This window comes from Arvicanthis niloticus, chromosome 14 (assembly GCF_011762505.2).
Source record: "Arvicanthis niloticus isolate mArvNil1 chromosome 14, mArvNil1.pat.X, whole genome shotgun sequence".
Taxonomy (NCBI): Eukaryota; Metazoa; Chordata; class Mammalia; order Rodentia; family Muridae; genus Arvicanthis; species Arvicanthis niloticus.
In genome coordinates this window covers 65,422,599-65,450,056 of record NC_047671.1, presented here as the reverse complement: position 1 = coordinate 65,450,056, position 27,458 = coordinate 65,422,599, and the positions used below count along the sequence as shown (strand labels likewise).

Below are 27,458 nucleotides of genomic sequence, written 5' to 3'. Positions count from 1 at the left end.
GCCCGGGTTGCCATAGGGGCCCAGCTGGCCACCACCGCCCCCTCCCTGCCGTGGCCAGTGACCCGCGGGCCGGCTGTGAGCCGCGCGATGCCGCGGGACTGCGGCTCCGGGGGTGGGGGCTTCACGGTGCTCCACGAGCCTCACTCGGCCTAGTCCCATGAGGCCTGCGCACCCCGGGACTGAAACCAGGAGACGGCGCAGGAGCACCGCTTGGCCGGCCCGTGACGGAGACGGAACGTGAGGCGCGGCGGGGCTCAAGGCATCTGAGGTGAGGCCGGCGGGCTGAGGGGAAGAGACAGAGGGGCGGGCCAGGGAGGGCGTGGGAAGCCCGAAAGCGCCTGTGAGAGCGGCGGAGGACAGGCTCGCCCAGGCCCGACCGTGTAGCGGTGGAGCCTGGACGCTGGGGGGTGGGGCCAGCGGCTCCATGGCGGCCGGGAGGGGAGGGGCTCCGGCATGCGCCTTTGATAGAAGCTGCGGCGTAACCAATGAGTGCGTCTCCTACCTCACCTTCCCGCTAAGCCCCGCCTCCACGCCGTGTCTCCTCCCCCCCCGCGGAGAATGGGCGGGACCTGCTCGTGCGGCCGCCTTGTCTCTGGGTTCCGCCCCGCACCCGAGTCCCGCCCCCTTCCTGACGCAGGCCTCTTCCTGAGCGAGCCGCTTCCTGACCCGATTCCCTCCCCCCTCAGGGCTCTCTCCCGGCGTCGGGCTCTGCGCCGCCACCGCCACCGCCACCTCGGCTCCTGCCGGCGCCGTCGCCTCTCCCGCGCACCCCTCGCCATGTCCGAGGAGCTGTCGGCGGCCACGTCCTACACGGAAGATGATTTCTACTGCCCTGTCTGTCAGGAGGTGCTCAAGACGCCGGTGCGGACCGCGGCCTGTCAGCACGTGTGAGTAGACGCCCCTTCCCTCGTGCGGCGCCCCGGCCCCGCGGCCCGCCGGAGCCCGAGCCCCCCCCAGCGCCCGGCCTGGTCCCGGTCGCCCGCTTTCCGCGCCCGGGGGCGGTGTCCGGGCCCTCTCGGTGGCGCCCCTTGTCGTCCCCGCCAGGCCTGAGAGGAATCACAGAGAACGTGGAGCCTTTTTTTGTTTCCTAGCAACCCTTGTGGAGGCCGGGGCGTTGAGTGCCCGGCCTGGGCCCCGCAGAGGTGTGTGGGCCCGCTTGGCTACCTGCCGTGTTTTCCCGGCTTTTCTTGTTTTTTTTTTTTTTATTTTTTTATTTTTTATTTTTTTAGATCTTAGCCCGGTCTGTGCGAGAACCGCCCTCCCCGCCCCCCATCTAGCCCTTGAACGCTCCCTCAACACCATCCTGGAGCCTATTTAAAAATTCAGTGATAAAACGGTCCAAAATGAGGTAGCGTCCTCTCCCACTCCCGAACTGGCAGGATTTCCGGGGCTTGAGATAGCTCCCTTTGTGCTATCATTATGTTTATTGCTGGGTTTTAACCAGACTGGAGGCGAGATACCGTTAGAGGAGGTGTTCTGCTCCAGGGATGAGGTAGATCGAACACAAAGGCGCGGGGCTGGGCAAGGTGACTTGAGGTAGGTTTGACTTGGCATAGGAAGAATTTCAGTCATGTTCTAGACAACCAGTGTCAGTGGGAGTTGGACACAGACCCTGAGAAGGTATCCTGGGCGTCCGGCAAACCTGGTTAATGATCAGAGCCCATGAGGAACTTTTTTTTTTTTTTTTTTTTAATGTGTGTGACAAGGTCTCAGGTAGCTCTGACTGGTTTCGACTCTCAGTTATCCACCTGCCTCTGGGATTAAAGGCATGGGCTATCAAGCTAGGCTCCTCTGAGGAACTTTTTATAATAAAGATAACTAGTTCCTAAGCTCCATTCCAAGCTTAGAAATTAATTTTTGGCAGGTGGAGCCTGAAAAAGTTCTGTGTTTTCGAGCAGCTGAGAAGAATTCAAGTGATCCTTCTTGCACTTTTTTTTGGTGGTGGTGGTTTTGTTTTTTCAAGACAGCGTTTTTTTTTGTGTGTGCCTTGGATATCCTAGAACTAGCTCTGTAGATCAGGCTGGCCTGGGAGTAAAAGCCTGCACTGCTGCCCCTCCCACTGGCCCCAGACATAGATTTTTTTTAAGTGATGGGGGCTTTAATTTTTCAAGGCATAGGTAGAAGCCTGGTGAGGTGGTGCTTGGGAGCCTCAGACAGAAAGATTTCGACTTTGAGCCTAGCCTGGTTATCTAGTGACTTCCAGTCCACTCTGGACTACATACCAAGCAAGACCTCAAAACACAACCAACCAACAGGACCAGTATTCCCACAATCTCCCTTCAAAAAAAAAAAAAGGAAAAGGAGCGGTGGATAGAATTTTGGTGCTTTAATCAAAAGTGTAATTTTTTTTTTGGCAATTTTAATTAAAAAACTTTGTACAATATATTCTGATAATGGTTCCCCTCCTACCTGCCCCCCCCCCTTTAAACATAGCATTTTCATCGATCCCCTGGGAGTTTCACATCATGCACCCCAAATCATACTCACTGCCCAGACCTTCCATGTCAATCCCTGACCCTTGTGACACCCCCCACTCCCCCCCCCCCCCCGTAAAAAGTAAAAGTAAAAAACAGAAAAGAAAATCAAGTCCAATTTTTTGTTATTCATATGCTCACCGGAACATGGTCAAACTGTTAAATGGCCCACCTCTTAAATAGAACTGAGTGAGTTCCCCAGCCCCTCACACTGCCACACTTCAGTTGTGGTGAGCTAGTTTTCAGTGTCTGTATCACACTTTTTTTTTTCAAGTTTTCTTTGACTAGCTTTCTGTCTAGACTGCCACCTGCCACTTTCTTTCTTTTTTTTTTAAAAGATTTATTTATTTTATATATGAGTATACTATAGTTATTATCAGACACACCAGAAGAGGGCATCAGATCCTGTTACAGATATCTGGTTATGAGCTACCATGTGGTTGCTGGGAATTGAACTCAGGACCTTTGGAAAAGAAGTCAGTGCTTTTAATCGATGAGCCATCTCTCCAGCCCCACCTGCCACTTTTAGCAAACAAAAAAAAAAAAAAAAAAAAAAAAAAAAAACTTGAACAAACCAGAATAAAAAATAAACATAAGAAACAAAACCACAAAAATTAGAAAATAATGTAAGGGAATGGATAAAAAGTGCCCAAAGCAATATCATTCAAAAAAATCTATAGGACTATCATTGAACTCTTTCATGCTGACCATCTACTTCTGGGCATGGGTTAATTTTTTACTGTTCTTCAATCTTCACTAATTCTATGGTTCTCATGTGAATTAGCTTTTAATGATGAAATAAATTGGTTTTGCTTATCAGAAAAGATTAAAGAAGACTGAGGAAATGGCACTGAGGTTAAGAGCAATTACTGTTCTTCTCCAGGACAGTCTTCAGTTTCTGCCACCCAGATCAGGCAGACAACTATTAACTCTAGTTTCTGGGAATCCAACATCTTTGCCTTCTGCAGTTACTTGGACTCATATCCATACACACAGACACATTTAAAATTATATAAAAAAATTCTCTACAAAAAAGATTGACAGCCTGGCATTCCTTTATTTGGTACTGATAAGGTGAGCAGAAGCTACAATAGCTATTAGTATACATGGTAAATTGTTTATGTACAGAGTCAGTTCAGATACTCTGAGGTCACTGATCTTATAAACTCCATTGTCATTTTTAGCTCCCTCAAAATTCTGTGCACAAAATTCTATTTCTCTTGTATATTTAAGATGAAGGACTATAATTTGGCTTGACTTCAAGTGATGATCTTTTTAACTTAGTATGGACTTTCTTCAGATTAACTTAATGGACTTTGATATGAACAGAATAGCTCTCTACCTTCACTTTAACTACAGTTGCTTTGTAGTTCTTGCTGAACAGTGAATTTGAAAAAAAAAGTGAGGAAAAGTTTTATGTATATGGGAAGGTAGGTAATGTTGGAATGTGGTCTAGATTGACTGGATTGGATGGGGTGTAGAAATTGATTTGTTTTTATAACTAGAATTTAAAGTACTCAGTTTACTACATTTTTTTTTCTCACAGAATTGTAAACAGGTTTATATTTTTCTGTAATATCAGGTTGTGAGTTTGAGGTGGGGCTTAGAATTGAGCTTAGTGCCTTAATGTATGGACATACTCCAGTCTACCAAATTACTTTTTTCTCCTTTATAGAAAGCGGATTTTTCCCACCTCAGGTAATATATCCTAATTATAATTCTCTCTTTCTCCAATACTCAGTTCCTTCTACCTCCCAACCCATCCAGATCCATTTCCTTTTTTCTCACTAGAAAACAGGTGTTGGACATGGTGGAGCACTAAGGAGTCAGAGACAGGTGGATAGCTGAGTTCAAGGGCAGCCTGATCTACAGAGTGAGTTCCAAGGATAGGACTATACTGGGAAAGCCTGTCTTGAAAAACAAAACAAAGAAAGCAGGTTTCTAAGGGATAATAAAGAAAAGTAATAAATAATAAAACAAAACTAACATCAGAATTGGACAAAGCAAACATCTAGAAGGAAAAGAATACCAATTTATGCTAGGCAATGGTGGCACACACCTGTAATCCCAGCACTCAGGAAGGAGGCAGAGGCAGGTGGATCTCTGAGTCTGAGGCCAGCCTGGTCTACAGAGTAAGTTACAGGACAGCCAAGGCTACACAGAGAAACCCTGTCTCAAAAAAAAAAAAAAAAAAAAAAAAAAGAAAGAAAGAAAGAAAAGAAAAGAAATAAAGAAGATGAGTATCAAATTATTTTCTGATTCATAGAGAGCATTAAGGATTTGGGTCACTGGGGGTCTTGTAGACACTAAAAATAGGTTCTCATGGCCATTTCAATGACAGGAAGGAGCAAAATCATCATTGCAATTACTTTACAGAAAATGTAAATGTCCCTTTAATCGCCATTTATTTCTTTAAATAGGGATTGTCTAAGGCTTTCTGTTTGGCACAAGGGGTACTCTGCACTTTCTTGGGTGATGATTGATGTCTAGTGGAGAAAACCTATGAGTATTAACTGATGTATTTACAAGATTTTGGGTAGAAAATTTTATGTTGGTACTAGTATGAGCAAGTGTCTAAAATCAGTTTAGGAATATAAACATAAAATGCTAATTTTCTAGATGAAATCTGATCTGAATTTGTATTTTGGCATGGTGGTATATATACCTTCATAAGTGGTAAGGAGGAGTGTAGAAGCCAAAGAATATGTGTAGTGGGAACTGGAGTTTACATATATTGGTAGGAGCTTACAAGGCAAAGCTATTGAATGTTTTCCTAGAAATTAGAGACCTATCTATTTTGGCAGGGGAACATCATGGTGAGGTTTCTTTCACTTTTAGAAAGTTTATATTAGTGTCAAGTTTCAGGTTGTCAGTTGAGACTAGTAATGTTGACATGTCAGGGAAGAAAATGATTAGAACCTTAAATTAATAGTGATAATGCAGAAAAGAGACCTGACAGTTTAAGGATTTTTTTTTTTTTTATAAGATTTGATGACTGCATATCCAGTAGTTACATGTATATACTGCATATAGATTTGGAATAAATGGATGTAAAGTTGTTTTGTGTGTGTGTGTTTATTAAGGAAAATATGTTTTTATTAACTGAAAGCAAGAAGAGAAGAGGTCTTAGATCCAAGTGCTGGCAAATACTTAGATAACTAGAAGTAGAGAGAGCTGTACCCCAGAAGTAGACAGGATAGGCAAGACAAAAACAAGCAAAGCAACAATAAAAAATCCAAACCACAGCAGTGACCTTAAGAGTTATCAAATATAAAAATAAGTAAAAACAAAAATTTTTATTTATTTATTAATTTACTTATTTTAAAAATAAGTAAAAACAAAGTGAGGGTATTAGTGCTAAAGTGTTTGCCTAGCTTGCACAGGGGTCTGGGTTCAACAAAGTAGGCCTTGGGTGGAACAGGCCTGCATCTGGGAAGACAGAGAATGGATCGTAGAAATTTTAAGGCTAGGCTATTGCAGCTAAGATCTGCCTCAAAACACCCAAATAAACAGGGGATATAGCCCAGTATTTAACATAGTTATCTAGCCTATGTGAATTCTGTTAACCCCTCTCCCCCAAGATTATTAAAGTTGAGCCAGGCATAGTGGTACATCTATAAAAACAGCACTTGAAAGGTTAGGTAGGAGAACTGCTATGAATTTGAAGCCAGCATGGGCTACATAGCAATACTGTTTCTATATATGAAGCAAGTATCCAAAAAACATTTCAGGAAAAAAATAAGAGTGGAAATTGATAAGGTTATTTCTCTTACTTTACTTTGTAATCTTAAAATTTTTAGTCTTTTTAAATTTTTGTTGTTTTGATAATATTTTGACAAAAAGCAACAGGGAAAAAGGCTTTATTTGATTTACAACTACAGTCTTTTATTTTGGAGACATCAAGGCAGGAACTCAAAGCATTGCATCCACAGTCAAGACCAGAGACAATAAATGCACGGAACTTTGCTTGCCAGTTGTTTAGTTCAGGGCTATAAACCAGGGAATGTTGCTGTCTGAAATGGTCTGGGTCTTCCTACATCAATAACTATCAAGACAATCTTAAAACACACCTACCTACAGATCCAATCAATCTAATCTAGGCAGTACCTCAGTTGACTTTTTCTACCCAGGTGATTTTGTGTTGTGACAGGTGGTTTGTAAAATGTCAAGTAATATTTGTATACTGCTAGAAGTAAGTTCTAATCCAAATGAAAGTTTACATTTAGTAACAATTCTGGGAAACATTAGTTTCCTTCCTTTGAGACCCAGTTTTATATAGCCAAGGCTGGCCTTGAACTCCTTATATGACTAAGGTTGTGAATTCTGATTTTCCTGTTCTGAGATGATATAAGCACATGTACCAAAGTACCAGGCTTTTCTATTTTTGAGATGAAGTTTGAGCTATGTAGCTCTAGCTTATTGGGAACTCAATATGATTTTTAAAAAATTTGTTGACAGTTCAATACAGTTCAATAATTTTGTTCATTTTTATCTTCAATTACCCTTTCTCATTTCCCTCTGAGTCCTCCAAATCTCTTACCAACAAATTCCCCTTCTATATGTACTGTTCTGAAGTTGTAGGTTCTTTTGATATGTTGAAATAATTTAGTAATTTTTTTGGTGTGCACCTTTTCCTTCTCATCAGGCTTTCTTTTGAAATAAGTTCTGCCTAGCAGATTTATCTAGTCTAGTAAAAGGGAAATAATAAGTTTATATCTGAAGAGGCATACTTGTGGTTTAGAAGGAACAGTAAGATTGGAAATAAAATACATTTATTTATTGGGTGTTTTCCATTTGTTTGAATCAGGATCCCTGTGTGTGTTGGGGGGGGGGGGGAGAGGAGGGGTTTGGGTGTGTGGTTCTGGCTGTCCTTGAGCTCACAGATATCCTTCTGCCTCACCCTCCTGAAGGCTGGGATTAAAGGTGTGTGCTCCGCCTGTCTTTGTTTTATAGTTTTCAAACACAAATGTAGCTGGGTGTGGTGACACATACCTGTGGTTCTCAGCACTCAGGAAGTTAAAGTTGGGTTGCTATGTTTGAGCCTAAGCTTGAGCTTCAGTGTAAAACCCCTTCTTAAAACTGTAAAATGGACATGTGTAGTTTCATTTTGTTACTGTCTAATCCAGTTATTAGTCTTATTGCCAGAGAAAACATACATAACTTTTAAAACTGAGCTGTACATTTTGAATAGCTTGACTACATATCCATAATCACTTGTTTGTGTTTCATAATTTTTTTTTTTCTGTAATTAACATGTCACAAATGTTTGGCTTAGTTTCTGTAGAAAATGTTTCCTGACTGCAATGAGAGAAAGTGGAATACATTGTCCCTTATGTCGTGGAAGTGTGACTAGAAGAGAAAGAGCATGTCCAGAACGGGCCTTAGATCTTGAAAATATCATGAGGAGGTTTTCTGGTAGCTGCAGATGCTGTTCAAAAAAGGTAGGGTTATATTATGTAATTGTTTTAATTTTCCTGGTGAACATGGCTTTGAAAAGAAAGACATTTCCAGGGCTTATACACCTATAGTCTTTTCTCAGGAGGGTTGCAAGTTTACAGCTAGCTTGGGCTACAAGTTGAGAGTCTCAAAAACAAAATAAACAAGATGTTTTTTTGGTTGAGAATTATGTAGAGAAGACCAGAAAGTTTTATATGTCAAAAACCTTGTTGAATTTAGAGTTTTGTTTTATCTTTAAGATTAAAATTTTAGCCGGGCTGTGGTGGCGCACACCTTTAATCCCAGTACTTGGGAGGCAGAGGCAGAGGCAGAGGCAGGCGGATTTCTGAGTTTGAGGCCAGCCTGGTCTACAGAGTGAGTTCCAGGATAGCCAGGACTACACAGAGAAACCCTGGCTCGGGGAAAAAAAAAAAAAAAAGAAAAAAAAAAAAAGATTAAAATTTTATTTTTTCAATAAGCTCTATATACAAAGCTTTAAAAAAAAAAAAAGTTCTACCTAACTCTCAAATGTTAATAATTTAGTCAAATAGATTTATGTACTAAAAGAAGTCTCTGACTGCCCATTTATGTATTTAAGAAATCATGAAGACTGGTTTAAGTTTTACGCACATGGGATAATCAGGTGTTGATAACATTGTCTAATTTAGATTTTATTCTACTTGGAGAAGACTAAGTGGGTGAAGAGTGGTTAGACCTTTTTGTCTATTAAGCATTTACCCAAGTCAGATCTGCTTTCTATCTCTTTGAAGAAGGTGTTGAACTGAAAAGGAAGTGAAATGAAGCTGAAAACATAGTGGTATTATGGTTTCACTTAGAGAAAAAGAATGTTCCAAACATTAACATGGGAACATCATTTTTTTTTTTTCTATTTGTAATAGTTAAAAACATGCCTAACACCATGAGGCAGCCTCTTATTACTTATTCTGTTGCATTTGGTTTTCTGAGGGAGGGTGTCAGGTAGCCCATATGGGTGTTGACTTCATAATATAACTGAGGATGACCTTGAACAACTATGTTTTGTTTCCACTTCCCAAATGCTGAGACTATAAACATGCACCTCTGTTGCTTGCCTAAAACTCTTTTGTATTATTTTGAAAGTAAAATTACTTGTTAGTCCTCCCAACCCACCAAAAGAGTTAATGGAATCTGTATTCTGTGGATCTGATGAACAACAGTGTATTACCTATAATTACTTGTTTTGTTTTGTTTGTTTGTTTGTTTGAGACAAGGTTTCCTTGTGTAGCCCTGGCTGATCTGATTGTGTAGACCAGATTGGTCTTGACCTCTAAGAGAACTGCTTTTCAAGTGTTGGGGTTAAAGGTGTGTGCCACCCCGCCTGATACTCATTTTTTATTGGAAACTTTTGGATTTAAATATTTAGTTATCTATCTTTATCTTTTTTTCCTATTATCGACAGTATCTCAAATGTTTTGTATTCTGTTTTAAAGATTGTATTTTAACCAATAATTTACAGATTAAATTCTATCGCATGAGACATCATTACAAATCTTGTAAGAAGTATCAGGATGAATATGGTGTTTCTTCTGTCATTCCAAACTTTAAGATTTCTCAAGATTCAGTAAGGAGCAGGTAAGCAGCGTTTATTCTAAAAGCAAAATTTTAATAATTGAAATGAGAATTGCTTGGGGAATTGTATGGTGTGTGTATATGTTTAACAAAGTATACTTAGTATCCTAACTAGAATTTGTCTTCAAAATTTATTAGATATATATAATATTGTATCTTGGAGACCATCTTCATGATATACCTAAGCTTATCTTACCAAGAACCTTTCTTGGAACAAAAATTATAACTGGGAGTTGAAGACTTAACTGATTTTCTGATGAAAGAATCTGGAAATTAGGAAAAATCAGTTTAAATAATATATTTAAATATTGGGATTTTTTTCTATTCCTCTCTAAGGAACAGGCTTAGTATTTGAAGGTAATTCTGTTAATAACATTTTAGTTCTTTTTTTTTAGCTACAAATTTTTAAAGCTTTTTGTGTCTTTTCTCATATATGCTACTGCTGCTGCTGCTGTTTTTTCTTACTATTGAGATTGAGTATAATGTATCCAAAGGTGGTCTTGAACTTATTACATAACCCATGATGGTTTTGAACTCCTGATTCTCTTGGGCACTTGACTTACAAATGGGCAATCCCAAATCTGTAACCAGTGTGTGGCTTTTTTTTTTTTTAATGATTTTTTAAAAATTGTTACACCATTTAAAAATATTTATTACATTTATTTGTGTGTGTGTGTGTGCGCGCACACACTGTTGTGTACATTTAAAGGTCAGAGGAAAACTTGGAGGAGTTAGTTTTCTTCTTCCATATGGGTCCTAGTGATGAAATTCAGGTTGTCAGACTTTTTTTTTTTTTTTTTAAAATAAATAAAACAAGGTGCTGGGCTGGAACTCAGACCAGCCTGGCCTTAGAGAGCTGGCATCAGAGACTCAGAGAGTAGTCAACCTCTTTCTGCTGGGATATACCATCACTCCTAGTGGTCATCAGGCTTAGTAACAAGTGCTAATTACCTACTGAGCAATCTTCTGTGAGCATCCTTTAAGTTTCAACTTAGATACCTAATTTATATCAGCAGATCAGTGAAATGTTAACAATATGAAGTAGAAGTACTTTGGTAATTTGTTCTTATTCTCTACACCCAGGTACAATATTGAACAGTAACAAGCTCAGTAAATACTGTTCAAGCAAATAATAGTAATAAGATATATAGCCATTAATCAAGATCAAGAAATAGAACAGTTTCCTGTGAGCTATGTCTCACATGAACTTCCATATTCCTATAACCACTGTTCTTTCATTTGGATGGTTAATCTCTTGGTTTTTCTTTATATTTTGTCTTCCTCATCTGTATTACTAAATGTTTGCTTTGTTTAGAAAATTAACAAGCTTGTGTACAAGTGTGAGCAAACAAACACAGTTCCTTCAATTTTATAGTAGTTTGTGGAAATCAGTGTGCTAAGATGAACAAATAAAAGTTTAATTTCAGTACTTGATTCATGTTGCTAATATTTATACTTTAACCACCACCTTAAGCACACTGGCTGGCCATTTAATTGTCCACTTGTATTTGGCTGTTTTGCTAACTACTTAGTTGAAGTCTCCAGTAAATTATTCAGGAATGTTTTCACTACTCTGCAGAACTCATCAGGTTCTCATTTTACTTGATTTACTATCAGTAGATGAAATTGTCATTTCCATTTAGTGATTTTTTTTTTTTAAAAACCGAATTCCTTTGGATTTTTTCATCCCTGTGCTTTTACTTAGTGTATTTCTGCTGTATTATAAGTATACATCTATTTAGCGTTTTTTGCCCAATTTTTCTTAATATGGGATAGTGTTTTGTTAGCTTTATTCAACACTGTATCTCAAGCTTTCAGCAAAGTTCCTAGAGTGTATTCCATATACAGTCACTGCTTATTGGGCAGTTTTATATTGTTTTGACTTTTTGTTACTCAATTTCACTGTGTAGCCCTGGCTGATGTGGCCTTGATATGTAGACTATCCTGTGATGCCTCTGCTGCTGAACTACTGGAATCACAGATACACACCATCATACGCTGTACTACTTGTTAAATGACAATTCCCTACCCCATCCCTAGGAGACAGACCTTGCTCATTTGGTTCCTTAGATTCATTTGGTAAGACAGTGTTTAGTCCTAATAACAATATTCCTTATCTTTTTTTTTTTTCTTTCCTATTGTTACTTCCCTCAGTCCCTTATATTTTCTTAATTGTATTAGAGTTAAGTTGGTAGCTCTTGAATCTGCCTTATGGTACTCTAATATGTATATCTCTTCGTATATATGTGCATGTGAGTGCAGAGGCTAGAAGGTATCAGATTCCCTTAGAATTGGAGTTACAGGTAGTTAGGAGCTCATTGTGGTTGCTGCAGCCAAATTCAGGTGTTTTTTTTTTTTTTTTTTTTTTTTTTTCTTGGATGATTAACTACTGTATTGTCTTCCAGTCTTGCCATATTTTTTGAGTGTTTAGGAAAAAGGATGTTAAGTCTCCAAACTCTAATAACTGGCTGATAGCACAAAGTACTATTCCAGACTCCTTTCTTATTTGTATATGTGTGTGTGTGTGTTCCAGCAGTGGTGGTGGCAGCAGTGGGTGGCAGGAGCAAAGGCCAGTATTGGATTCTATCTTCAGTAGCTTTTTTACCTTAGCTTTTGAGATAGTCTTTCACTGAACCTGGAGATTACTGATATCCCGAGGGGCCAGGGATCTGTTTTTCTGTGTCTCCCTTCTCCCCGCTCCCCCCTCCCCCCAGGACTAGCTTTCATGAGTACTTAAAACTAAGTGAATGAATACAATAAAATAAAAACTATAGCGAGAGGCCTGGTGGTACAGGGCTGTAATCCTGGCTACTCAGAAGATTTAAGGTGATTCACAAATTCAAGACCTGCCTGGGCTTTCACAGCTAGACAAGTCAACTTTAACAAGATGTTTACCCAAAGTGCTGTGGGATAAGGCTGGGCTATAGTATGATACTCTAGATTAGATCTCCAGTACCTTAAAGATGAAAGAATGAACAAATGAACATACACTGCTTGCATGCATACTAGATTTGAGAGTGCCTTGGCTCAAATAGAAGCTATTATTTCATAATTGTTTGACTTTGTCAAGAAACTGCCTTGGTTTTCTCTCCTCTTTAAAAGTAGGGTTGAAGTATGTTAGTGTAGGTAAGGTTAAATTGAATAATGTCTTGCATGGTGTTCACACTTTCACCTCCATCCTTTATAAGTGGTAACTGTTTTTCCTTAGCACCCAGACCATTCTTTGCTAGCTCAGCTGTAGACTTTTTTTTTTTATCCCTCAAGACCAAGTTTCTCTGTTTAGCCCTGGCTGACCTGGGATTTGCTTTGTATACCAGGTTGTCCTTAAACTCAGAGATCCACTTGCCTCTGCCTCCCTCATGCTGGAAATAAAGTTGTACATGACCACCATGACCAACAACAACAACAAAAAACTTAATTTTATTTCTTTACAGTCCAGTTGTTAACCCTCTCCTGGTCGTCCCTCCCACAGTTCCTCATCCATTCCTCGTCTCCCCTCTCCGACCCCCAGGCTTCCCTATTCCTGACCAGCAAAATTTTGATGTATCTTTGGTTATGTGGATTGGTGTTTGCCTGCATATGTGTCTGTGTGAGGGTGTCAGATCCCCCTGGAATTAGAATTATAGGCAGGTTTGAGCTGCCATGTGTGTGCTGGGAATTAAACCTAGATCCTTTAGAAGAACAGTCAGTACTCTTAACCACCTCAGCTGGTAGACCTTTTATTTATCAGAGAACCAATTTGTGAGATTGTCCTCTTACCCATCTGTCTATCCATTTTTATTTTTTTTCCCTCTCCTTCTATTCATCCATCCATTCACCTAGTGAAATCTGAAGATCATACTCAAGTTTCTGGCCTGTGTGGAAAGTTCCTAATCCCTTTATTTTTCTGGCTTTTTTGTTTTTTAGACTGTTATCTTCCCTGTGAAAGATTTCCTCACCTAGAATTTCTTTCTATTGATAGAACTGTAGTTTATATTCCAATTAGACCCTTTCAAACTTACTGTATTTATTTATCTGGAATCTAGTTTTTTTTTTTTTTTTTTTTTTTTTTAAATATATATTCTATGCATTTAGGAATTACCATAGAAGACTTAATTTTCAGTATGGTCTTGGGCCAAGTTTTAGAAGGTTTGTTTTGTTTGTTGTTTGTTTTTTTTTTGTTGTTGTTGTTGTTGTTGTTGTTGTTTTTTTTTTTGAGACAGGGTTTCTCTGTGTAACAGAGCCCTGGCTATCCTGGACTTGCTTTGTAGACCAGGCTGGCCTCAAACTCAGAGATCTGCCTGCCTCTGCCTCCTGTGTGCTGGGATCAAAGGTGTGTGCCACCATTCCCATAAAAAAGGTAGGTTTTTTTTTGTGCGATTTGTTTTATTGGGTTTAGGGATCAGACGGAGACCCATAGTTTTACCTAGCTTCAGCCTCAGAACTTAGAGTTTATTTTGAGACAGGATTTTGCTGTGTGATTTTTTTTTTTTTTTTTAAGGTAGGTTTGAGCAAGCTTTGAACTGGTGAGCTGGCTTCTGAATATGAGATTATAGGAATCTTGGTGCCTGGCAAGAGAAAGATTTTTTTGTTTTTGTTGGTGTTTCTTCAGGGGTTGAGAAGGCATGGTTTGCTCTTCAGAGGACTTGCTCTTAGCACCCACAATTGGTGGGACTCACAATCATCTGTAACTCCAACTTGGATTGATGGGGAGGGGAGAGGATGTCTCTGGTCTCTGAGATCACTTGCACTCTGATACACATCATACAATGGTATCTTAAAAAAACAAAGAAAGAAAGGTGTTCTCCCATGCTAGAAGTAGGCTAGTGAACTGGAAAAGAAGTCCCAAAGCCTGCAAAGGGTTTTTATAATATTGACAGTATCAAATTCTGTGGCATGTTAGTTACAGTTTCTGTATGCAGTGCCCCTTCTAATATTCCATATGCCACCGGCTTTCTGGCATATCTTGTAAGTAAATGTCAGGATTGTCTGTATTAGAGAAGTGTGCTAATGAAGCCTAGTCTGTTTTCTTTTTCTTCCTTTTTTTTTTGGGTGTGTTTTTTTTTTTTTTTTTTTTTTTTTGTGTGTTTTTTTTTTTTTTTTTTTTTGAGACAGGCTTTCTCTGCATAGCCCTGGCTGTCCTGAAACTCACTCTGTAGACCAGGCTGTCCTTGAACTCAGAAATTCTCCTGCCTCTGCCTCCCAAGTGCTGGGATTAAAGGTGTGCGCCACCACTGCCCGGCATCCCTTTTCTTTTTAAGGAATAAATAATCAGCATTTAAAAAGTTCATATGTTTTGTGAAACCTCAACTTTGGAAGCCACAGTCTTCTACCATATCCTAGGTTCATAACAAAAGTTCACAAATACTTTACTTCAACCCCAGGGTTTAAGAATTTTAACAAGGAGAGCTGGAGAGATGGCTTAGTAGTTAAGAGCACTGGCTGTGCTTCCACAGGACCTAGGTTTGAATCTTAATACCTACAAGAGGGATCACAACCATTTGTAACTTCAGAAACAGTAGATGCCACACCCTTTTCTTGGCCTTCACACTACATGCATGCACTGCATAAACTTATATGCAGGCAAAACACCCACACACATTTTTTTAAAAATTAGCAAGGGCCAAGTATGATAACATATGTCTATAATGCTAGACTTAGAAGGATAAAGCAGAATTAGGAGCACTATATTTCTAGACTCTATCTTAGCACTCATTTCCCCTCATTACCCCCAGAAGAACATCACTAAGGAAAAAGATTACATAAAATTCTTTGTTTTCTAGTTTATACTTTTGTACCTGAATATTGTAGAAGTTTGTGGTTTTGGGGTTTTTGTTGTTTTTGAGATAAGGTCTCACTGTGAGGCAGTGGCTGGCCTGGAATTCTCTATAGTCTAGGCTGGCCTCAAACCTATGACTTTCCTGCCTCAGCCTCCCAGTCTGCTATAATCTATTTAAAAAAAAAAAAATGAATGGATAGGAATTCAAACAGTCTTACTTGATTTGGAAAGCAGTGCCATGAATATTTAGTATTTTATGACTACTTGAAGTTTAGACTTTTTTTAAAGTAAGGATGTTTTTCCTGTACCCAGATGTGTGCCTGAAGTCTATAGAGACCAAAAGGTATCAGATCCTCAAACTGGAAGTAAATATGGTTGTGTGCTGGTAACTGAACCTGGATCCTCTGCAAGAGCAGCAAATGTTCTTAAGTGCTGAGCTATTTTCAGCCCTTGACGTTCTGGCTGGTCATTTTTATTAAGCAGCTCACATTAATGACCCTGATGTGCTTTATTATGTGGGGTATTAATTATTTCCCCCTTTGCTTCTTAAGTAATAGGAGTGAAACATCTGCATCTGATAACACAGAAACTTATCAAGAGGATACAAGGTAAAATTTTAAACATTTTACTTCAGTAAGTGATATTGTTGAATAATATAGAAGATGACTATAATTTGTGGTGGTTAAGAATTTAACTCAGGATTGAGCATGCATTATACATTGAGCATTCATTCACTATGCCATTGAGCTATAACCCTGAATCCTCATAATAGATTTCTCTGAGACAGGGTTTTGTTGTGTACCTCTTAGGCAGGCCTTAAATTCATGATACTCTTGCCTGAGTCTTCAGAGTGCTTGGAGTTCCAGGCCTGTAGGTTATAACAATAGATTAGTTATTAGATTTTTATTTAAACATTTAAAAAAAATGTGTGTGTGTGCGTGTGTGTGTGTGTAATAAACACATACAGAGATCTAGAAGATAGCTTGCAGGAATTGGTTTTCTTTCTCCTCCATGTTGGTCCTGGTGAGTGAACTCAGGAGAGGAGAGATGCTAGGCCTGAGAATAATGCAGGAAAAAGAGGCACAGCTGCCATGTAAAAAAGCCAGGAGAACACAGCCCAAAAAGACTGTCCAACTGGGTCCAGGGCAGCCAAGGTAGAATATATAGAATTTAGTAATAACTCGGGATTATCAGCAGGAGGTTAGGCAGTGGCCCAGCTGTTGTGCTGCTTAAAGGCATATCAAAATATAAAGGCTGTGCATGTCTTTCATTCAAGAACATAAACCATTGGGACAGGGTTTATTTATTAATTATTTAATTCAACACATGGTAGGATATATATATATATATTGGGTAGGTTGGTTTTTTCGAGACAGGGTTTCTCTGTGTAGCCCAGGTACTATATTTTTAAAACAAATGTTTATGTAGTTAAAACACTAACTGTAGTGCTAAAAGTTAATGCTTCAGAAATAAATAGAGCTTAAATAGTTGTTGCTTTCAAGAATATATAAGAACTTACCTATTTTCTTGGTCAGATTTCTTCCATGTGTGATTCAGGCAAAGGTGTCAATATTGAACTGTCCTTTGCTTGCCATTTAGAGGTACTAAATCCAGTGGTGCTTAGTTCTTAGATTGTTTTGAAGTACTTTTGTCTTAGGGTTTTTATTGTTATGATAAAACACCATGACAAATGCAACTTAAAGAAGATAGAGTTTATTTGGGGCTTATATTTCTAGAGGATTAGAGCCTGAGGTGGTATAATGAGGCCTGGCTATTGGCAGCTGGAGCAGGTCTCATCTTCATACACAGGAGGAAGCAGAAAGAAAGCACACTGTCAATCTTTTGAAACTCAAACTCTGCCCGGTGACACACTTTAAACAAGGCAACACTTACAAATCCTTTCCAAACAGTACTAACAAATGGGGACCAAGTATTCAAACATGTGAGCCTTTGGGAGCAATTTTTATTTAAACCACTACATTCTTGCTATCAGTGTTTTTGCTTTTTTGGTGAATTTTGTTTTAGGTTGTTAACCTGAAGTAGATCAAAGTTAGAATTTGATGGAAATCTTTTTAAAACTATATTTTGTGTGCTTTGGGGAGGGGAGTAAAACACATTCCACTATGAATTTTTGTCAGGTTAGATAACTACTTGTCCCTTATTCAGCCTTTTCAGTGGTCCATGGAGTCTGTAAAGTTTTTTTTTTTTTAAAGACTTATTGTTTTAAAGATCTATCTATCTGTCTATCTAGATATCTATCTAGATGTCTTTCTGTGTGTTCAGTGTTAATGCCTGCACACAGAAGAGGGCATCAGATCTCATTACAGATGGTTGTGAACCAACATGTGGGTGCTAGGAATTGAACTCAGTACCTCTGAAAGAGCAGCCAGTGCTCTTAACCATCATCTCTCTAGCCCCTGTAAACTTTACATAGGAGCTTTCTAAAATGTTATAGGACAGTTAGAAACTTGAATGGGCATCAGTGACTTGACATCACATTTAAATTTAGATTTAGCTTCTTAAACATGGTCCTGTATTTTGTTTGTAATTGTTTGTTTGGAGATAGGTTTCATTAGGTAGGTGAGGCTGATCTTGAACTTATCATTATGCTGCTTCTGAAGACCCCCAAACTCAGGAGACCCTCACTCAAGTCTCGGAAGTCACGGCCACCCAAAAACTCACAAGACACTGTACCTGGATGCAATCAGCAGAGGCTTTATTGGGAAAGTTGGCCGGCCAGTGGTCAATTTGTTTGCCCACGCAGGAGCTGAATTGACAAAGACCGGCTGGTTGAGGGGCTTTTTAAAGGGGAAAACCACAAACCAGGGGAGTGAAGAGGGAGTGAGGGGTTGCTAAGGAAATATAACATAAAACACTCTGTATACTCATTCTTCTCAAAAATGTGGTCTTGCCATGTCACTTGTTCAACTATTTCTCAATTGCTGCCCTGTCACTTGCTCAACTATTTCTCAGTTGTTGCCCTGTCGTAGTGGTTACTGGTTTCTCAGCCCCACCTAGATGACTTGCATGCCTCTCTTCCAGTTCCTGAAACCGGCTAGTCCACATTTTTAGCTTGTTTCAGAGAAAATTTTCTATGTCCTTTAAAGAAAAGCCTAAAGAAAAGCCTGTATATATTTTATAAAACGATTTTTATAATTTTTCACTCTACATCCCCCACTTCTTTTAATTGACTGTTTTTAACCATAAAAACTTAGATTTTATAAACCCCACCCCACTTCTTCTAATGTAAGCTTTAATTAGAAAACTTTGTCATAACTTTCATTTTTTTGACCTAATGTTCGATATTGTTGGCGTAGCATTAAAATCTGAATGGCACTCACTCTTTCTCTAAGAAAACTCACTAACTTAACACACAAAGGCCTATAGTCAAGAGCAAAAGCAAAATTATAAGGGGTCCATCGAGGGAGAATAGCAGGGTAGTTATCCACTGGGATCTATTAAACCAACTTTTAAACCAGTTTTGTTTTGTTTCTCTGTCTTTGGTCTAATCTCTCTCACAGGGTCCTTTAAAGGAAAATTTCCATGTCCTTTAAAGAAAAGCCTGTATATATTTTATAAAATGATTTTTATAATTTTTCACTCTATACTTCATATTGCAGGGACTTTTGGGGGACCTTAATAAAGACATGGAGACATCTGTATAGTAGAAGTAAGCCTGTTGACCACTTTGCTGGGGTAGCTCTTCAGCTAGCCTGTCTAAACTTAATCTAGCTTGCCACTGTTTCCCACGTAGCCTGCTCTCTTTGCTCTACCTTTATGCTCCCTGTCTGTCTCTTAGCATGGTCCTTCTGCCCCAACACCAGCCACCAGTTTTTTATTATGCAAAAAACACACCTGTTATTCTCCTGTTAGCTTTGGAGGTGACCTTTCCTAGGGTGGCTTGCGCTTCTTTGTGCTCAGATAAAGAAGCAACAAATATTTACATTTCCTGCACCACCCACCCAACAATTAACAGTTGAGAACACAGGGGTATACTGTCATAGCCTGTTGATGTAATGTCTGGGTTATCTAAACAGCTTTAGCCTCTGAATACTGAGAATTATAAGCCGGACTATCATGCCTAGCTTTTTCCCTCCCTTGGTGCTAGGGGGAAAAACCCGACTGAAATGAAAAATACTAGTACTGCCGGGCAGTGGTGGAGCATGCCTAAAGGCCTAATCCCAGCACTTGGGAGGCAGAGGCAGGCAGATTTCTGAGTTCGAGGCCAGCCTGGTCTACAGAGTGAGTTCCAGGACAGCCAGGGCTACACAGAGAAACCCTGTCTCGAAAAAACAAAAACAAACAAACAAACAAACAAAACAAAAAAAAAGAAGAAAAATGCTAGTACTATATAAAGTGAGACAGTAAGCAAGATTCTACTCTGAATCACTTGTTGAATAATTTGTAACTATGACTTTAAAAACACAACAATGAGTTTTAAACAACAATGGGTCAAAAAACAGGGACACTTTTTTTTTTTTTTTAATGTGATGGTTTTGAATTTCAATATATCTCATTTGAATTGCTTTTTAGTTCTTCTGGGCATCCCACCTTTAAGTGTCCCTTATGTCAAGAGTCAAATTTCACCAGACAACGTTTATTGGATCACTGTAATAGTAACCACCTATTTCAGATAGTTCCTGTGGTGAGTATTTAAAAGACTCTTGTGTTTAAAGCATGTGGTTCAATGTATTTCTCTTTATGTATACAAAGGGGAAGGTTCTTTTTATAAATTTGTATTTAAATGATGAACATGGTAGATTTTTGCTAATGATTATAATGCAAGAATGCAATTCAAAATTTGATTACCGCATGTAATCAAGATAATTATTGTAGACTAGTCTAGGAAAGAATGAAAAGTGATAGTCATTGCTATGTTGTGGCAGAACCAATTCTGTTGGGTACTTTATTCTGCTGGATTCAGAGGACTGGATCCATTCATGTGAATCTGCTGCAGAAGACAATGTATGTATGTATATATGTATAAGTATAAAAAAGCTGGAATGGGCAGGGTAGCACATGCATTTAATCCCAGCACTGGGGCTAGGTAGTTGACACCAGCCTGATCTCCAGATAGTTCCAGGTCAGCTAGAGCTACACATTGAGACTTTGTCTCAAAAGTCAAAATGTAGATTAAAACCAGTAGATAGTTTTAATTGTATCTTTGAAGAAACTTTTGTATGAATGTATAAAGCAAGAAGTCAGTTTTTACTTTGATGCATACTTGTCTTTTTTATGTCATTTTTAGGGTAGGTTTATGTAAATTTATTAAATTTTATGTAAATTTATGTAAATTGCAGGGTTATAACATTATGAAGAACTCATTTTGAGTATATATTTTATATATTTTATAGATAAGTGATTTTTAACTCTAGATAATTAAGCTGGAAATTTTCTTTTCTTTCCTTTCCTTTGCACTTGTCCAGAAGCATCCTCTTACTAAAATACATCTTCAGCCTCACCCCCTTTAAAGATTTATTTATTATGTATACAGTATGCATAGATGCCTGCAGGACAGAAGAGGGCACCAGAGATACGTGGTTATAAGCCACCATTATGGTTGCTGGGAATTGAACTCAGGCCCTCTGGAGGAGCAGGCAGCATTCTTTTTTTCTTTTTCTTTTTTATGGTTAATAATCTTATTTTATTTATTCACTTTACATCCCACTTACTGCCCTCTCCTTGGTGTTACCTCTTCCCAATCCTTCCCCCATCTATCCCTCCCCTTTTCCTCTGAGAGGGTATCTCCCCACCTTGTAGTCAGTGCTCATAACCTCTGACCAACTCTCCAGTTCCCCTTCTCCAGCCCTTTAAATTTTTTTCTGATAAATATTTGTGATGAAGTCTAACTTAGTTGCCCAAGCAGACCTTGAAGTTATTCTTCCTGCCTTAGCCTCAGGAGGAAATGGTTCTATACATTTCCCTACATGTATACAGAGAAAAGTTGATGATTAAAATTTGGATTTAAGTTATTCATACAGTATATTTTTGTTAATGATAGATGACAAAATGAGACATTAAATTTTTATTACCTCATATAAAGGAATTTCCTTTATTAATATTGTGAGGTAAAGATAATGTAGACCAGTCTACAATAGGGCTAGGGTCTACAGGTTTGTGCAACAACAACCAGCTTCTTCATAAATAAGGAGTAAACTGTATTAATAACATTACAAGCCACTTTTCTTTTTAGCGAATATACTAGAAAAATGTATGAAAAAAATGCCCAGATAACTATTGGATTTTTTTTTTAATTAGTGCAACCATTCATTAGGATAGAGGGGGTTAAATAAGTATATTATCAAGAAGTATGTGGAAAGTCTTCATATTTAAGACATGCTTAGTTTTATATTGAATTATGTAATTTGCAATATACATTCTGTATATATTTTTTCTGCCTAACATTCTGTGTATTGTCAGCTTTGGTTAGAACCCAGTTATTAACATTTATTTTTATGTCATTTTAAGTCTGTCATTTAATCACTTTTAAAATGTACTTCATTAAAACTTTGAGTATACAGTTTAAACTTTATAATTTGCTCCATTTTTTACATATAAATGAAATCAAGCTAGTTATAATTCTGTAATGGTTACTAATTAGATCAAATAATATATGTTATACATATGGTAGGTAGTTAATAAAAACTCATTACATTGATGTTAGTATAGGCTGCATATGATGTTTTTTAGTCATATAACTATAGATATTTAAGTGATAGAATGTCCATGGTCTCATTAGTGTCATTTATCTATGGTATTTTGCTTGGGAAATGATGTAGTCATGGGATTTGGCTTTTGGAAATGATTTTAAGAGGCACATGGTGGCACATGTCTGGACTCTCAGGGCTTGGAATCATAAGTCCAAGGCCAGCCTGGGCTATATATATAGTGAGACCCTGTATCAATCTCTGCATACCATCCAGTGCTTTTTGATTTCAGTCATACCTTAGAGACATTGTAGATTTGAGTACAGATCACAGTATTAAAGTAATTATTGATGAGGATCAGGTGTGGTGGTGAATGCCTTTAATCTCAGCATATGGAAGGCAGAGGCAGAAGGATCTCAGTGAGTTTGAGCCAGCTTGGTCTAGATAGCAAGCTCCAGGATAGCTGGAACTACATGAAAGACCCTGTCTCAAAAAGCCAAAAAAATAAAGAATTGATATGAATTTAACTATACCTTTTTTTTTTTGAGTTTTTAGTGAATATAAATGTTACAATTAGACTGTATATACTATGTCTGTTAAGTATGCAGTAGTAGTATGTTTAAAGTATATATATTATCTGAGTCAAATGCTTCATTGCTAACTAGTGTTAATGGTTATTTGAGTTATTGGAACAATGGTGTCAGACACTGAGTAGATACAAATTTTCAATTTTTAAAGAAATGTAATATCTGCAAAGTGCAGCAAACTGAAGCACAATAAAGTATACCTGATGTTTTCAGTAACCTGAGCTTGTATTTAATGCTCTCAATAATATATAATGTTTCATTACTTTTGTTATTTTTTTATTTAAAACAATCTGTTTCTCATAGACATGTCCTATTTGTGTGTCTCTTCCTTGGGGAGATCCTAGCCAGATTACTAGAAATTTCGTTAGTCATCTAAATCAAAGACATCAGTTTGATTATGGAGAATTTGTGGTAAGTGAGTTCTTCAAGATTAAGAAAGTTAATTTAACTCTTTCAATCTGGATTTGAATTTTCAGGCAAGTTGTGGAATCAGACCACTTGGATAAAGAGCAAGATGCTATATTTTTAGTAGTAACATTGTTAAGCTTTGTGCAAGTTCTGAGAATTGAATTGTTTATACTAGAGAGATAATTACTGGGAAAATAAACCTCTTAATGCAAAAGGAAGGTTTGAGTACAAATTATTTAGAATTAAGAGAAATTATATCTCCTTGAAAAGTAAAATTGGTATAACCTGTGTGGGAAGATGCGTTTCAAATATAGAGTAAAATAGAGTAAGCACATGAGGCGCAATTACAAACCAAACCAAAGAAACCCATCAAAACCCAGGTTGTCCACTTAGGAAGGGCAACAAGAGCCCTCAGACCAAAATGGGCCAGTTTCTTGTTTTCATATTCATGATAATTTTCCCGTTATTAATTGTAAAATTGTACTTTATTTGGCTTACATGTAGTTAAGGTCTTATTTAATAATACACAATTAATTCCAATGAAAGATAACTGATGCTTTCTGTTCAGGTAAACACAGGCATGCATAATTTTTATTTTTATGGAATTTGCAGTTTTAGTCTACTACTTTGGAATAATTTAAAAGTTTGTAAAATTTACATGTGCCGCTTTAGTGATTTTAGGAAGTAATTGTATTTTACTATTATTAAGTTTCCATTTTAAGAGCAGTTATTGTGTCTGGAAGGGCTATATTTACAAGAGCAGAATAGTTGTTTTCAACCATATTTTAATCTAATTTTTTGTTTTACCTTGTGATAGAAAACAGTATTTCAGTTGTCAAGTCAAAGTCTTGATATCTTTTAAAGCTAACCCATGTGACATAAAATTGACAGCAAAATAACGTGTTTTAAAGATAAGGTTTTTGTTGTTGCTGTTGTTTTGCCTGGTGGGTTTGTTTTGGTGCTGAGGCTTAGACTCAGGGACTCAGTACGTTCTAAACAGCCATTTTACACTGAGTACTTGGTACTAAGCACCAAGTCCTAAAGAGTCACTGTATAATTTAAAGCTGTGTTCCATGCTCAGTTCCATGCTGTGGTTAAGAAGCTGTTATTCAACTGTTAATTCATTAAATGTTTATTTTTCTTAAAATTACTCTGCCTTCAAATAGAAATGTTTTGTAGAAGGAATACATATTTATCATATTATTAGCTTTAATTAAGTATAATTTTGGTTAGTATAAAGTATCCTCTGCTGAGCAGAACAGTTATTAGTTATTACTAAATAATTATAGCTGAACTTACAATTTTTTAAATTCATATATTCAAACCTAATATTTTGTTACATTAATTTTTGAGATGGGGTCCCATTATGTCCATATGTCCATGCTGGTTTCTAATTGCTGGGCTCAAGGTATCCTCCTGCCTCAGGTTCCTGAGTGGCTGAGAATATGGCACATACCATGGTGTTCAGTCTTACTTTTAAAGCTTACTGTATATAAACTCCCTTGTATGCAAATGTATATGAAGATGTGTAATGCATTAGATAAAATTGAATAGTTGATTTTCTTGTTGAAATGTTACTTTTTTTTTTTTTTTTTTTTTTTAAATAAAGAATCTTCAGCTAGATGAGGAAACCCAATATCAAACTGCTGTGGAAGAGTCTTTTCAAGTAAACATGTGATGTGTATAGACATCTCTGCCTCCTTGCAACCTACAAGTGCCATCTTTAAGGAGAAGACATGAAGTCACCGTTTTCAGTAATTTGCTGTGCATATTAATAAAAATAATAATTCAGTCTACTGTATTAGGTTTTTAATTGAAAATAAAGGTGGGCCACCCTAATTCCATTCTCTAGACAGTTACTTTAACAGCATGGAAAGGGTTGTATTTCACTTGTGTGGCAAAAAGGGAATCTCTGTTGTCTTTTTTTCCTTGTATTACATATTCTGAATGTTTCATTAAGTTGTTTTTGATATTTGATATAGTTCCTTCTATTTAGTACAGAGATAACAGCAAATTCTGAACGGTGTGATTCCTATAAAACTAATAAACCTGAGCCATTTGTCAGAACTGCAGAATGGAAACTTGAAGTGCTAAGTGGGATAATCCAAAGGGATTTTTTAAAAGTATATAGATTCTAGCTGAGGAATTCAACAGTAAGAAAATTGTATTTATATAATGTTTAGTATTTTTGAAGACTAGTGATCTTTCTTTAATAGTTTTTACTTTGAAAGTGTATTGTACAAATGTTTCTTCTTTTGCTATTAGAAGAACCTGTCAAGAGAAGAGAAAAAGTTTTCTTTGGTGGTTAGTTTGTTATTTCAATCTAGGTTGAATAATTTGTAAGCCTAAATATGTTGTACAACAGTTTTTGGTAGTCAGTATTTCTCACTAGCTGATGAAACTTTTCAGCCTGTGAATGATACATTCAATTAGTTTTTTAAAAATCCAAAGTTGCAGATGTATGTGGATATGTACATAGACTTTTGCATGTATATATACACATATATATCTTTGCCTAGAGTTTGTCAGGTTATGTATAGAATTTCTATTAAAGAGTTTTAATAATGGACAAGCAATATAGGATTGAAGTATTTATCTCATTTGTTTAAAATTTTGTATGTTACCAAGTTTTTAAAACAGTATGCCAAATATTACGTGGTATAGTTGGTTGTTATTACACCTGAAAAATGTGCTAAATGGTGCTCACTTGTTGTGTTTGAAAATGATGCATAGCTCATGTGTCGTGAGATTTTACCAGCTACTGTTTTACTACATTTTAGTCAAAACAAAGTTTGTTCATAATCTTTGGTATAAAGTATTGTAGAGAAGGCCAAGTCACAGAGTAAAGGGTGAAGGGGAAATTCTGACATTCCACGCTAACATAACACTGTTATGCTTTCTTTAAAATAACTAAACACAAAAGAATATCTCTGAAGTAGTTTGCTGCTAATATATACATATATTGTAAAAAAGGTATATTTTGATTTTCTTAATACCCTTGTTGACTTTTCTACAATGAACATTTTTTAACTTGATTTAATAAAAATGTTAATTTTGGATGTGCAGTTTTGTAAAAACCTTTTTCAGTTAAACAGTAATGACTTTATTTATGTTCAATAATACAGACTCAGATGAAGCCATACATCTTAATGCCTTTTTTCTGTTGTTTCTTGAACGTAACGTTTACTGTGTTCTCTAGCACTGTTGACATACAAGAGTGTAATTCTAGGAACTCGCTAAAAGGAGACTTCTATCCACAGTTCTCCAGCTTAAAGCAATAACTTGGGTACTTTTAAAGTTTTATTTAGCCAGTGTGTTTTTAAATCATCCCGAGCTGAACAAACTTAAAGGGAAACTTGTACTAGAGATCATTTTGGAGTCCTGTTTTGAAGTTTTGTGGATGAGTTAAATATTAATATATTAACAGATTTTTCATGAGAATTATCTTTTTTTTGCATTGGTAACTTCTTGAATATGAAAAAGGCTTTTAAATTCTTTTTTTGTCAGTGGATTAAGAACAGAGATTGACTTTACAATTTAATTCATGGGGGAACCCTCAGTAGTCTTGTTTAGTAGCTGTCAGGGTAAAGGAGAGGAGCTGTGCAATATGCCGATGCAGCAGTTTCGCAGCACAGTTAGGAAAGCCACTTTTCTCCTTCAACTTAGTTTAGTTTTTGTCCAGAAATATGGTGTTAATTGAGATGTATTCCTTTATTTTTCAATTAAAAATGGTTTTCTCCTACTTGTGTGTCTTAATTAAAATTTGTCCTTAGACAAACATTTTTAGGTCTTATAAGACCCTGCCAGACATGTAGGAGATTTTTCATTATTTTCACTTGAAAAAGTTGTCAGGCTGTTAAGTGCTGATATTACTACTGTACATTGGGTATAAGATTTTGTTTTTTTTTATTTCCAATGTTAAACATCTGCATAAAATCATTTCATAAAGTGTACATTCAGCAAGATATTTCAAGTCCTGTTAGCATTGAAGCAAAAAGTCAGCTAGTTGTTGACACCTTTACTGTTGGAGAAATCAGCTTAGTCAAGTTAGGGCTCTAAAAATATTTTGCATGCACAGCATCTCTGTGTTGGGTTGCTTTTGTTAAGTATTGCTATCCTCAGTGGACCATCCCTTCTATAGGAATTGTAGATCTCATAATCAAGTAGACCCCCATCAAAGGAACACTATTGTAGCTTATGTAGAAAAGATGTGTCCTTGAAAACACCCAAAGATTCATGGACACTTTATAGTGGAGGTGGGTATATTGCACCATTACACCTATTTTGTAGTTTCAGTTTTACAGTACATGACTGGGGGAAAGAGAATGGAAACAGCATAATAGGTTGTATATTGAGAGCTGTAGAGATGGCTCAGTATAGGAGCACTTGCTCTTGTAGGGGACTTGGGTTTGGTTCTCAGGACTTAAGGTGGTTCATAACTATCCATAACTCCAGCTCCAGGGCATCTGTAGATGTTACACACATAAGGCAGGCAAAAACACACACAAAATCTATCTATCTATCTATCTATCTATCTATC

General features: G+C 37.4%; 1 protein-coding gene across 2 annotated transcripts; it reads left to right on the top strand.

Annotated features, from left to right (window-relative positions):
- Nucleotides 1-26,068, top strand: Rnf138 (ring finger protein 138). Of its 2 annotated transcripts, XM_034518523.2 has the most exons (8): nucleotides 1-268; nucleotides 687-887; nucleotides 7,750-7,915; nucleotides 9,406-9,521; nucleotides 15,828-15,884; nucleotides 19,810-19,921; nucleotides 22,814-22,921; nucleotides 24,528-26,068. In XM_034518523.2, exons 2-8 carry the CDS (start codon nucleotides 778-780, stop codon nucleotides 24,594-24,596), a joined length of 738 nt encoding a protein of 245 aa, XP_034374414.1. In that variant the 5' UTR covers nucleotides 1-268; nucleotides 687-777; the 3' UTR covers nucleotides 24,597-26,068. The 2 variants fall into 2 exon arrangements, with proteins under 2 accessions (XP_034374414.1, XP_034374417.1); XM_034518526.2 differs by lacking the exon at nucleotides 22,814-22,921 and having other exon boundaries at nucleotides 13-268; nucleotides 24,528-25,975.
- Nucleotides 26,069-27,458: the final 1,390 nt, after the last annotated feature.

Excerpts from the sequence above, each read along its gene's own strand:
- Rnf138 (XM_034518523.2), top strand. The coding sequence starts at position 778 with ATGTCCGAGGAGCTGTCGGCGGCCACGTCCTACACGGAAGATGATTTC. Across the intron at positions 7,916-9,405 it reads GCAGATGCTGTTCAAAAAAG|ATTAAATTCTATCGCATGAG; the intron begins GTAGGGTTATAT and ends AATAATTTACAG. Across the intron at positions 15,885-19,809 it reads ACTTATCAAGAGGATACAAG|TTCTTCTGGGCATCCCACCT; the intron begins GTAAAATTTTAA and ends ATTGCTTTTTAG.